This window comes from Aquarana catesbeiana, linkage group LG09 (assembly GCF_042186555.1).
Source record: "Aquarana catesbeiana isolate 2022-GZ linkage group LG09, ASM4218655v1, whole genome shotgun sequence".
Lineage (NCBI taxonomy): Eukaryota > Metazoa > Chordata > Amphibia > Anura > Ranidae > Aquarana > Aquarana catesbeiana.
Genome location: NC_133332.1, coordinates 26,735,690 through 26,747,773, shown reverse-complemented (window position 1 = coordinate 26,747,773; position 12,084 = coordinate 26,735,690). Strand labels below are relative to the sequence as shown.

Genomic DNA, 12,084 nt, shown 5'->3' with positions numbered 1-12,084 from the left:
AAGTCCGCTCGTCTGTGTGCTGGTCTGACGGACAGCCCGCTCGTGTGTATGCTGGTCCAACGGACCAGATACGACGCAAGGGCAGGGTATTGCATTTCGCGCTCGCTGCAATAGGAAAAACAAATTTTCCTATTGTGGCGAGCGCGCGGCATACCAGGCCCTTAGGTCTGGTATGGATCATAAAGGGAAGCCCCTACGCCGAAAAACCGGCGCGTGGGGTCCCCCCTAAAATCCATACCAGACCCCGATCCGAGCACGCAGTCTGGCCGGTCAGGAAAGGGGGTGGGGACGAGCGAGCGCCCCCCCCTCCTGAACCGTACCAGGCCGCATGCCCTCAACATGGGGGGTGGGTGCTTTGGGGGAGGGGGGCGCCCTGCGGGGCCCCCCCACTCCAAAGCACCTTGTCCCCATGTTGATGAGGACAAGGGCCTCTTCCCGACAACCCTGGTCGTTGGTTGTCGGGGTCTGCGGGCGGGGGGGGCCCTATAAGAGGGCCCCCAGATCCTGGCCCCCCCACCCTATGTGAATGAGTATGGGGTACATGGTACCCCTACCCATTCACCTAGGGAAAAAGTGTAAATAATAAAACGCTACACAGGTTTTTAAAATATTTTATCAAACAGCTCCGGGGGGGAATCTTCCTCCGGCTTCGGGGGTCTTCTTCCGGTTTCGGAGGTCCCTCCGGTTCATCTTCTCCCGCCGTCCGGTTGGTTCTTCTCCGCTGTCTTCTCCCGGTGTTCCAGTTCTTCGGCCGGCTCCTCCGCTGTCTTCAGGTAGCTCTCTTGCCAGCAGAGGTCCAGACTTCTGGGCTTCTTGTCTTCTGGGCTTCTTGTCTTCTCTTCTCTTCTCCAGATGTTGACACGATGCTCTCTCCGGCTGGACTGCTCTCTGAGGGCTGCATTGTGACTTATATAGGCGGAGACCCTGCCCCCTTTTGATGTCACAGTCCCTGGGCATGCTGGGACTGTGATGTTTTAAGGGGCGTAGTCAACATCACCCAGTGACCACGCCCCCTAAAACATCACAGTCCCAGCATGCCCAGGGACTGTGACATCAAAAGGGGCGGGGTCTCCACCTATATAAGTCACAACGCAGCCCTCAGAGAGCAGTCCAGCCGGAGAGAGCATCGTGTCAACATCTGGAGAAGAGAAGAGAAGACAAGAAGCCCAGAAGTCCGGACCTCTGCTGGCAAGAGAGCTACCTGAAGACAGCAGAGGAGCCGGCCAAAGAACTGGAACACCGGGAGAAGAGAGCGGAGAAGAACCAACCGGACGCCGGGAGAAGATGAACCGGAGGGACCCCCGAAGCCGGAAGAAGACCCCCGAAGCCGGAGGAAGATCCCCCCCCGGAGCTGTTTAATAAAATATTTTAAAAACCTGTGTAGTGTTTTATTATTTACACTTTTTCCCTAGGTGAATGGGTAGGGGTACCATGTACCCCATACTCATTCACATAGGGTGGGGGGGCCGGGATCTGGGGGCCCTCTTATAGGGGGCTCCCGAATTCCGATAAGCCCCCCGCCCGCAGACCCCGACAACCAACTGCCAGGGTTGTCGGGAAGAGGCCCTTGTCCTCATCAAACAGGGCGCCCCCCTCCCCCAGAGCACCCACCCACCATGTTGAGGGCATGCGGCCTGGTACGGTTCAGGAGGGGGATGGTGCTCGCTCGTCCCCACCCCCTTTCCTGACCGGCCAGGCTGCGTGCTCGGATCGGGGTCTGGTATGGATTTTAGGGGGGACCCCACGCCGTTTTTTCGGTGTAGGGGTTTCCCTTTATAATCCATACCAGACCTAAGGGCCTGGTATGACCCGCGACGGGGCTCGCAAGGTGTCAATCTCGCCGATAAAAGCGGCAAGATTGACATCCTTTTCAAGTCCCGTCGCACCTGAGTCACGTTTAAAATGAACGGACTTGTCCGTGTGTGGGCAAGGCTGTATATTCTGAAAGTCCGCCGTAACTCCGGCGAAAGTCCGTCGGAAAGACGGGCGGACTTGGCCCGCCGCAAAGTCCGGTTGTGTGTGGGCAAGTCCATCCGTTTTAAAGTCCGGCGCACCTGGCGGACAAAGTCCGTCAAAAAGTGTGCCGGACCAAGTAGGCCAGAAAGTCCGACCGTGTCTACGAGGCATAAATGTTCTATATGCTGATTTCCTCTCCTTTACTATCCTACTAATATCTTTAGACTATCTTACTTACCTCTTATAATGACACAATTACATTTCTGCCACAAAGCATTGCAAAGATATTACAAAGATATTGGAAAGACACAAATTAAATAAAAGACTATTTTTCCAGTTTTTAATATTTTTTAATGTGACATTCAAAACAATTAATAAATTGAATCAAATGCAAAACAAAAAAAGTTTGAAGAAATTTTACTTTAAATAAATGCATTTATTTGTAAATTGCTTCTACTGACATCACATGCAATTCTTTGTTCTTCAGATGAATAAAATATATTGAATACAAAGTAACAACTATATTACTTTAAATCCTGATATTCCAATGTTATACATTCTTTTCAAACACTGATCAGCAGGTTTATTTTTGATAGCAGTGACTGCAAAAGGTTGCCTTATTTTTGCAGCAAATCCCGGCTGTCATTTTAATACCTGAGAATTACAGAATTAGAAGCATCAAGGAGAACTACATTGGGGGTTGGGGGGGGGGTGGGTGGGAGCCCACTGAAGGAATTCAGTGGGGTTTGATTGTGAGGTTTCAGCTTAGTGTTGTCAGCCTGCAACAGGAAATGCTGTTACATGTAGAATCTCCAGGTCTTTGCTTATGTGCACCTGTGGGACAGGGAATCCCTCACCAGCAGCTAGTTGGCCACCACTGGCAATATTCTATGGTTTTTGTTTCAAGCCCAGATGTGGTACGAAACTCAAGCTTATCTGATAAGATGCAGTCAAAATTATTTTCCATCTGGCTCAATCAGTGGTGCCTGCAGGACCAACCATAGCTTCAATTTTGGCTAACACAACGGGAATCAGACAAAATTTGAGTCATCTATGGCCAGCCTTATACTTAGGTGGATAATTAACCCTCCTGGTGGTAATCTTGAGTGTGGCTCGGGGGTTAAATTTCCAGTAACCCCGAGCCACACGAGGGATTGCATTGCAGAATCCTGTTCCAGGTAACTTACCTTGTCCCCAGGATCCTGCGGCGTCCCCCCACTGTATCCTGGGCCGATGCTCTGTGTGCTGGGCTCCGTTCCCTGCGAGCGTCGCGACCCATGGGGGCGGAGCCCGGTGGTAAATTCAAAAAGTACAAAATATACAACACATACAGTATACTTACAGATTACATTACTGTATAAAATCATTTCACCTCCCTTTTGTCCCTAGTGCTTTGTCCAGTACCCTGCATGCAGTTTTATTATATATATATATACTGTTCTTTCTGCCTGGAAACTTGAGAATGTCCATGGCAACCAAAAAGTGTCCCTTTACTTCAAAAGTGGTTTTAGACCAGCTAGAAAACAACGATAGTAAATTAGAACACTTGCAGATTTGGGCGATAGTGATTCGCGGGGAAATTCATTTTATTATTATATTATTTTTTTTTATAATTATTTATAGTTATTTATTATATTATAATTTATGATTTCGTGTTTCAAACTTTATCATACCCGGGATGTCTACTAGACTCTTGTTTGGACAGATTTAAGTGTGTTATTACCAAGAATTACAGGCCTACAATATAAAACGGCAGATCTCTATGACATAATCATACCACCAGGGAGGTTAACAGAACTTGGGTCACTATGGGCTGGTATGGTCTGAACTGGGTTTCCTATCCTGGTCAGGACACTACCTGCATGGAGTTTGCATGTTTTCCCTGTGCATGTGTGGATTTCCTCCATGTACTCCGGTTTCCTCCCACATTCCAAACACAGGTAGGTCAATTGGCTCCTGTCTATTTTGGCCCTAGTATGTGTACGTGTGCATGGGCAACACAGACCTTAATGTGTGGGTGTTGATGAGCCGAACTGGGTTCGATTCGAGCGGGGTTCAAAGAAATTCAACGAAATTTGGATAACAAACCCAAACCCCATGGAAATCAATGGGAAACAAATTTGTCAAATCAAAAATGCCCATTTTCTGGGCTAATAGGAAAAGTGTTGTCAAGAAAAATAGCATGGGGTGGGCACTGCCCTGAGGAATATCTACCAGTGCAAAACGTTTTTGTAGTGACCTGTGCATCTTTAGGAATCATTGATGGCAGGAAGGTGTCATATATAGAAGCGGAAGAAATATTGCTTCTTTTTATGATGCTTGGCTCCTGCTAAACAGGGGACTGGATGGGAAAAAGTTCAGGCATTTGCCCGAACAGTCAAAGGTCAGAACAAACTGCTGGCTCATCCCTAATTGGAAGCTTCTTGAGGGCAGAGACTGATATGAATGCATGGTACATAAGGTGCTGCGCAAATTGTTGGCGCAATATAGAAGCCTGTAATAAATTAAAAGATAAATAAATAATTGTACATTATTTAGGCATTAAGAAAAAAACAAAATGATGTAAAGTTTTAGGTTTTTGCACTGGTCGGAGAAAGTGGCATGCTGGAAGAATTCCATTATGAAAGTCAATATTCTGTGACTCCTTTTTTCGAGCAAGCGTGCCCAGCTTAACCACTTCAGCTCCGGAAGATTTTACCCCCTTCATAGATATAACAAACGGGGTAATTGGCGCTACCCTGTGAACCATTCAATGAATATTAAAGAGTTATAAATAATGTAGAATACTGGGCTGCAACTTCCTTGTAAGCCAAAGTATAAGTTTGCGTACCCCCACTGGAAAGTGTGATAAGCAAAAGTGGGCGTGTGAGAAGTGTATCAAATCATAACTAAAAGATGCGAGAGGTAAGTAAAATTAAAAGTAAAACTGAAAAGGTGGGTATGTCTTAGAGTGTACCTAAGTAAGGCTGAGGATACAGCTCAGATTGTACCTACTGAGACACATAACCTCCCTTAATTAACCAACCATGTGACCCAGCCAATAACCATATGATATCTCAATTCGTTGTACCACAAACAATGTGATAAGTAGATAATAAACACACCACTATTAATAAAGTGCAAATATAGTCCACACCTATACTATAAAAATAATGTCAACACACCACTGTTAATAAAGTGCAGATATAGTCCACACCTATGACATAAAAATAATGTGTGATCAATATAAAAATCCAAGTCCCTCTTGAAAAGTAAAAAATATAAAAAGAAAAAACAAAAATGTGATCCCAGAGTGTCCAATGTTGCATATATCAGGTGACTTCAGTGCACAGCACGTAGTGTGACTTTTGGTGCTCCCCCCACTGGGTCCCCACTCACCAGATGTAGTTACCCCTGCAGGGGTAGCAGGCAAAGGATGGGTGACTGTGGGTGAACCTCCTCCTTGGTAAACTGTGCTATGCCATCTGTTCCTCCATCGGGGTTATCCACCTGTTCATTCAAACTCCGGAGTATGCTCCAATCAGGACCTCCCAGGTCATTCCACAGTAGCAAGTGGTGGGGTCCTCACAGGAAAAAACAAGGGGCTCCCATAGTGCAGTATTTAAAATTGTAATTTATTAAAAGTATATATAAAAACAATAGCTTCCCATCGCTGGTAGGCAAGAGCAAAAAAAAATCGCAATGAATTAAGCAAAAAGAGCCGGTCCGCGGCGTGCACACCATCTGCGTTCCAGGCTCTATTCTTCCGGGTGTGACGTAAGAGCGTGGCTCCGGCTGACGCGTTTCGTCACTGGACATTCTCAAATTTTCAATTTAGGCCAATATGTATTCTGCTACATATTTTTGGTTAAAAAAAATCTCAATAAGCGTATATTGATTGGCTTGCGCAAAAGTTCTAGTGTCTACAAACTATGGGATATATTTTCGTATTTTTTTTTTCTTTTCACTAGTAATGGTGGCGATCAGTGACAATATTGCAGCGGACAAATCAGACACTAAGTGACACTTTTTTTGGGGACTTGTGACACTAATAGAGTGATCAGTGCTAAAAAAAAAAATACACTGTCACTGTACTAATGACACTAGCTGGGAAGGGGTTAACATCAGGGGCTATGAAAGTGTTAAATGTGTTCCTAGGGAGTGCTTTTTAACTGTGTGGGGGGTGGTTGTACTGTGGGAAGACAGAAATCCGTGTTCCTTCTTAGAAGAAATACAGGATCACTGCCTTCCCTTTTCACAGAACAGAGATCTGCCTTGTTCACATAGGCAGATCGCTGTTTTGCCTGTGCCTCAAACGATCGGCGTGTCCCAGCGGATGTCACATCCGCCAGACCCGCTGATTGGCTCCCGCTGTGTCCAATCACAGCGAGAGCGGGTCACTGGCAGCGCGAGTGCACGCCCCAGACCCAGAAGTGCAGAATCACATACAGGTACGCGATTCTGCGGAGAGGAGCCACCGCCCCGAAGTAAATGTACGGTGGGCGGTCGACAAGAAGTTAAATAAATTATTTATTATGCTCATAAGGATAATGAATAAATAGAAATTGATTTACAGTGCTGAATAGCAAAAAATGGCCTGGTTATGCAAGGGGGTAAAACCTTCCGGAGCTCAAGTAGTTAAGCTTTTAGTAAAAAACAAAATGACATTTCACTATTGCTCGGCTAGTATTTCAATAATCATGATCGTCATCATCCTTATCACCAGATCTGAAAGATTATCTTCTTTCTTTCTCTTTGCCCTTAGATATAGTTTGACATTTACATAAGGAAGTACATATAGTTTGTCTGCTTAAACATCTTACAGAGTACAAAATCAGTAAAACAAACACATGCATTGCATTTCCCGGTCACATTGAAATATAATACTCTCACAGTTAAAATAAGTTACATAAATATCTTAAAGCTGAACTCCAGGCACAAAAAAAATATATTTAAAAATATTCCTCTAAAGCCAAATGGATATAAATCCACTTTGTGTTGCCCAAATGCCTTTGCAAACCCAGATACTACCTTGTAATATTAGCAGTGACATCATCACTGTGCTGGACATGTGCGCAGAGCAGAGTTGTGGGGGGAGCCCACAAGGCTCCACCGACTACTGGCTGTCTGCTTAAAACTACAGCAGGGGCTGGAGACAAGACCAGTCACCCTGCTCAAGGAGAGAACGCAGCAGTGAGCGGTCTTTATTACAGGAAGCAGTGACAGAACGACCAGGGTCGCAAAGGTCTCACTTGCGACCGGGCCCTGGCATTCCGCCACCGTCAAGGGAACCCAGCGGAATTGCTGTCCGCAAGGCTCTGAGCTGAGAGCGTCTCTCTCATACAGCCCAGAGCCTGCACTGACAGTTCCCCCTCCCTCCTCCCTCGCACGGATAGGACAGGAGAGAGCCAATCTGCTCCTTCTCCTCCCGCCCCTCTCCTCCTGTGAGTGCACCGCAGCAAGTGTGACACTAAGCCGCTGAATTTGATCATTCAGCAGCTGGGCTTCACACTTCCCATGGTACACACACAGGAGGAGAAGGAGCAGATCGGCTCTCTCCTGTCCTATCCGTGCGAGGGAGGAGGTAGGGGGAACTGTTAGTGCAGGCTCTGGGCTGTATGATATACATACTCTCAGCTCAGAGTCCTGCTGAGGAGGCACTGATAGGCGGCACTGATGTGCACTGATAGACAGCACTGATGAGAACTGATAGGTGGCACTGACAGACAGCATTGATAGGCATCATTGATGAGCACTGATAGGTGGCACTGATAGGCAGCACTGATAGGTGGCACTGATAGGCTGCACTGATGGGCACTCTGATTGGCCCTTTACCGTGTGTTCGAAGGACTCAGCAGTCACAGAGCGCGCTGCATGCGCACCTCAGAGGACACTCGGAAGGCAGGGTTCTGGGAAGATGTCCATGGATGCCCTCCCAAAACTGGAAGCCCGGGGCTCAAATAGAAAGGGTGGGGTCAAGGGGCCCTTCATTGTTTCCTGCACCGGGGCCCTGAAGGTTCTAGGTACACCTCTGACAGGTAGAAATAGTCTCACACTGGATTGCTGCACAGATCTGAAAGCACAAAGCACACCGAGATTCGAGTAGAATACACCTGGATTTTGTATTTGGACAATATTTCCTTATTTGCTCTGGAGTTCAGCTTAAAATGTATTTTTCATAAAATGTAAAGCAGATCTTTTATCCTTTTTAACAGAAGCAAATCCATTATTATAACTACAACTCCTAGATTGCTTCATCTTTATAAAGTTGATGTAAGATATGTTTTACGTAACGTTACAGAACTTTCATATTTGCAATATGAATATTTAAAACTGTACTCTAGGTCAGTGTTTCTCAACTCCAGTCCTCAAGGCGCCTCAACAGGTCATGTTTTCAGGCTTCCCATTATTTTTCACAGGTGATTTGATCAGTTTCACTACCTTGGTAATTACCACAGCTGCTTCATCTGAGGGAAATCCTGAAGACATGACCTGTTGGGGCGCCTTGAGGACTGGAGTTGAGAAACACTGCTCTAGGTAATATAAAAGACAGTTTTGTTTTTTTAATTCAAGAAGCATAAGTACCTGAATTTCACTTTGGGCTCTAGTTCTAAAGAATCACTGTACAGATCTGAGAAGCTTTCGTACTTTTGTCTAAAATTATTATTTCCTTTGATCGTCACTGTCATCTAGTGGCCATAATGCAGTATTTTCCTAATTAAGATATTTCTGAATAAATACAGCATTAGGGCCACTAGATGTCACTCATGACCATAGAAAGTAAAACAAAAAAAAATTATGTAATTTTGTTTGTGCTTTGTGAATGTTTGTCAGACTTTTTACAGCAAATTCTATGTAAATAGAACACCGTGGGGTTGATTTACTAAAAGTAGGCAGTGAAAAATCTGGTGCAGCTCTGCATAGTAACCAATCAGCTTCCAGTTTTTTTTTTTCATTTTTGTCAAAGCTTAATTGAACAAGCTGAAGTTAGAAGCTGATTGGCTATAATGCAGAGCTGCACCAGATTTTGCACTCTCCAGTTTTAGTAAATCAATACCTATGCATCAGCCTCTTGCAATTCCTTTACAGCAGAGCTCAGAGAGGCAACAGAAAAAGCAGCACAAGGAGCCAGTTAGATGTGCTGCAGGGTAAGCATTATGCTGATAGGTCAGCAGATCGATCAACTCGGTTACGTTCAGCCTGCCCATACATGGTCAGAATTTCAGCCGATTCAGCTGAGTGAATAAAGCAAATTCACTAGTAAGGACTCTTTACAGTGGCATCTGTAGGGTGAGAGAAGTTGAGATACCTTGTAACTGCCATTGGCCAGTTTGTATAGTTCACTCCAATGACCATTCCTCATTTACAAAGTCCAAAGTCAAATTTTTTTGTTCTATTTTGGATTTTACTGGCCTGTAACCAAACCGATCCATTGCCTCCTTGCAGTTCTTTTGAATCTGTTTAACAAAATCAAAGCTCAGATCAGTTCTCCATTTTTGGGCCACCTTTGAAGAGTCTCTTGAGAAAGACAAGATCCCTGCTACCTCCTCATGGGTGATATTGTAAACCCACTGTTCCAGGTCTTTGGTTAGATGTAGTTCAGCAAAATTGTAAATTTTTTTAACGTACTTAAGAGGTTCACTAGAAAGGTCCTCGTGTCGAATTGCCATGTATCGCCCTTGCAACACCTCAGCTGCTTTAGCCACGTTGTTGATGTCAACCTGAGACTTGCAAATCTTCTTCATAACCCTGCTTATTGTAATATTTTTGTCTCCTTCATTTTTAAGTATAATTTTATCATCAATGCCGAGATCAATGTATTTCCTTGACAAAGCAACAGCTCGAGGGTCCCTCACAAGGTGCAGGATCCGAAGATCAAGAGCGGGGTCTCGAAAAAGGGGAAGCAGAACAGAAAGGTCTAAAATCCGGACTGCTTTCATCACCACGTGGCTGTATGTCTTGCAAATTTCTGCCATTAGATCCAGTGAAGCATTTCCGCAATGTTTGTAGCACTTTGTTTGGTCATAGCCTTCAGAAGGGGTAAAGGCTGAACAAGCTGGTGGGGCGCAGAGTACTTGACTATGATCAAAGAAACCTAAATCAGAAATGTGTTTTCCCCCATAAGGAAGATACTGATGAAGAGGGGACACATCACAAGTGAAAAGTGATCGTAGAAGATCTCTTACAGGAAAATGCAGCAGCTCAGAGCTTTCACCCTTAAGCGTCATCCAGACGTGACGTCCAGGTTCAAAGAGGTAAAAGACATCATTGTGATGGTTGAAGATCTCACCAAGGAATGAAGAACCTGATCTCCAGGATGACACAACCAGGAGATGGACCGGTTTATTTTTGGGTAAAGAGTTAGTAGAGGAGGGAATTTTGAGGAAAAAATATGAGCTTAGAGAGAAGAAAGATAATGATACGAAGAGGCAAAAGAAAGTTGTACGATGTGGGGGCATCATCCGAAATCACGTAAGAACTGGAATGGCCTCGGAAGACCAGGAAGCCTAAAATCCAATGAGAGATGAAAACAGGAGCTGTAAAAGATAGTAAAAAATTATAAAGATAAGTAAATGGAAATTGCAGAAGATGAATAACTATAAACAAATTAAAGAATATGTCCAGCCAAGACTTTTTTTTTTTTAATTTTTGGAGTGGAGAAGGATTAGAACCCATGTCAGCTTTTTGAGGTTCGGTTAGATTTGCTTTCACTTATTTTTACAGTGACAACAGATTTACTAGACAGGAAGTGAGAAAAAAAAATCTGAAATAAAAATCTGATGGGGCTTTTAGCCTTCCCCCACACTAATGAAAAAAAAAACATTTTTATGTCTGCCCGTGTGGCTCTTGAGGATTTGCCTTCACTTCCACTGTCTGGTGAAACTGTTGTCACTGAAACAGTTACTGAGCCCCGGATAGCACTAAAATAAAAGCCAACAGAGGTTCTAACCTGTCATTACTCTGTCCATAATCATCAGGCCTAAAATGTGCATTTTTAACCACTTCAATACTGGGCACTTTTACCCCCTTCCTGCCCAGGCCAATTTTCAGCTCTCAGCGCTGTCACACTTTGAATGACAATTGCGCGGTCATGCAACACTGTACCCATATGACTTTGTTATCATTTTTTTCACACAAATAGAGCTTTCCTTTGGTGGTTTTTCTATCACCACTGAATTTTTTATTTTTTGCTAAATAAATAAAAAATGACAAAGTTGAAAAAAAAAAAAGTTCATAGTTTGTTATAAAATTTTGCAAACAGGTAATTTTTCTCCTTTACGGATGTGCGCTGATGAGGCTGCACTGAAAGGCACTGATAGATGGCACTGATGAGGTGGCACTGGTGGGCACTGAGGAAGCACTGATAGGTGGTACTGATGGGCACTGATAGGCGACACTGATGGGCACTGATATATGACACTGATGAAGTGGCACTGGTGGGCACTGATTGGCAGCGTTGGTGGGCACTATTGGGACTGCACTGATAATCAATGTCCTGATTATCAGTGACAATGTCCCTTTAATACAAGCTGGTTATTGGCTCCCTTCTTCTTTCCTCACGCTGTCAGGGGGCGTGTGGGCAGCACGATTATGGGAGGACGTCCATCTACACCCTCCCGGCAAAGTAAGCCAGCACTGTAGCCGTCTTACAGCTATAGCCCTGGCGAGAAGTAGTTAAACATGTGCAAAAAAAACATGAAAAAAACAGCTCTAGCAGCAAAACGGTTACATTTAAAGTGGTTCTAAAGCAGAAACATTTTTTAGCATGTAAACCGAACATTTCATATTCCTGATATGTGCCTGCTGTACCATGTAGTTGTATGAGAAACTCTCTTGTTTTTTTTTTTTTTTTTTTTTTGTATTGCTTCCTTTGTGTGAAATCCCTGGTGTTCCTTCCAGCCCCCCCTGCTTTCCTATTCAAAACTGACCACACTAGGCATGAGAGAACAGCATGGTCAGTTTTCTAGCTGTGCTGGGAACTCAGCCTATTCTCTTCCAATGATCAGACTTGTCCTGAGCCCCCCCCATCGCACAGCCATTTACTGGGAAGATCAGAGTGCTGCTGTGTTTTCTTCTTCAGCTCTCTTAGCTCCTTATACAGATGAGAACAGAGGGTATGTGATCACTAATAAAAAAAATGGGAAAACA

The 12,084-nt window shown here is 44.5% G+C and overlaps 1 protein-coding gene across 2 annotated transcripts in view; it reads right to left on the bottom strand.

Moving 5' to 3' along the window:
* Positions 1–7,363: 7,363 nt before the first annotated feature.
* The window catches only part of LOC141107441 (carbohydrate sulfotransferase 6-like), a 44,187-nt gene continuing 39,466 nt past the window's right edge, over positions 7,364–12,084 (bottom strand). For both annotated transcript variants that reach the window (XM_073598161.1, XM_073598162.1), the window contains exon 2: positions 7,364–10,472. In XM_073598161.1, coding sequence (XP_073454262.1) covers positions 9,276–10,397 — 1,122 coding nt within the window. In that variant the 5' untranslated portion in view covers positions 10,398–10,472 and the 3' untranslated portion in view covers positions 7,364–9,275. The remainder of the gene's footprint in view (positions 10,473–12,084) is intronic.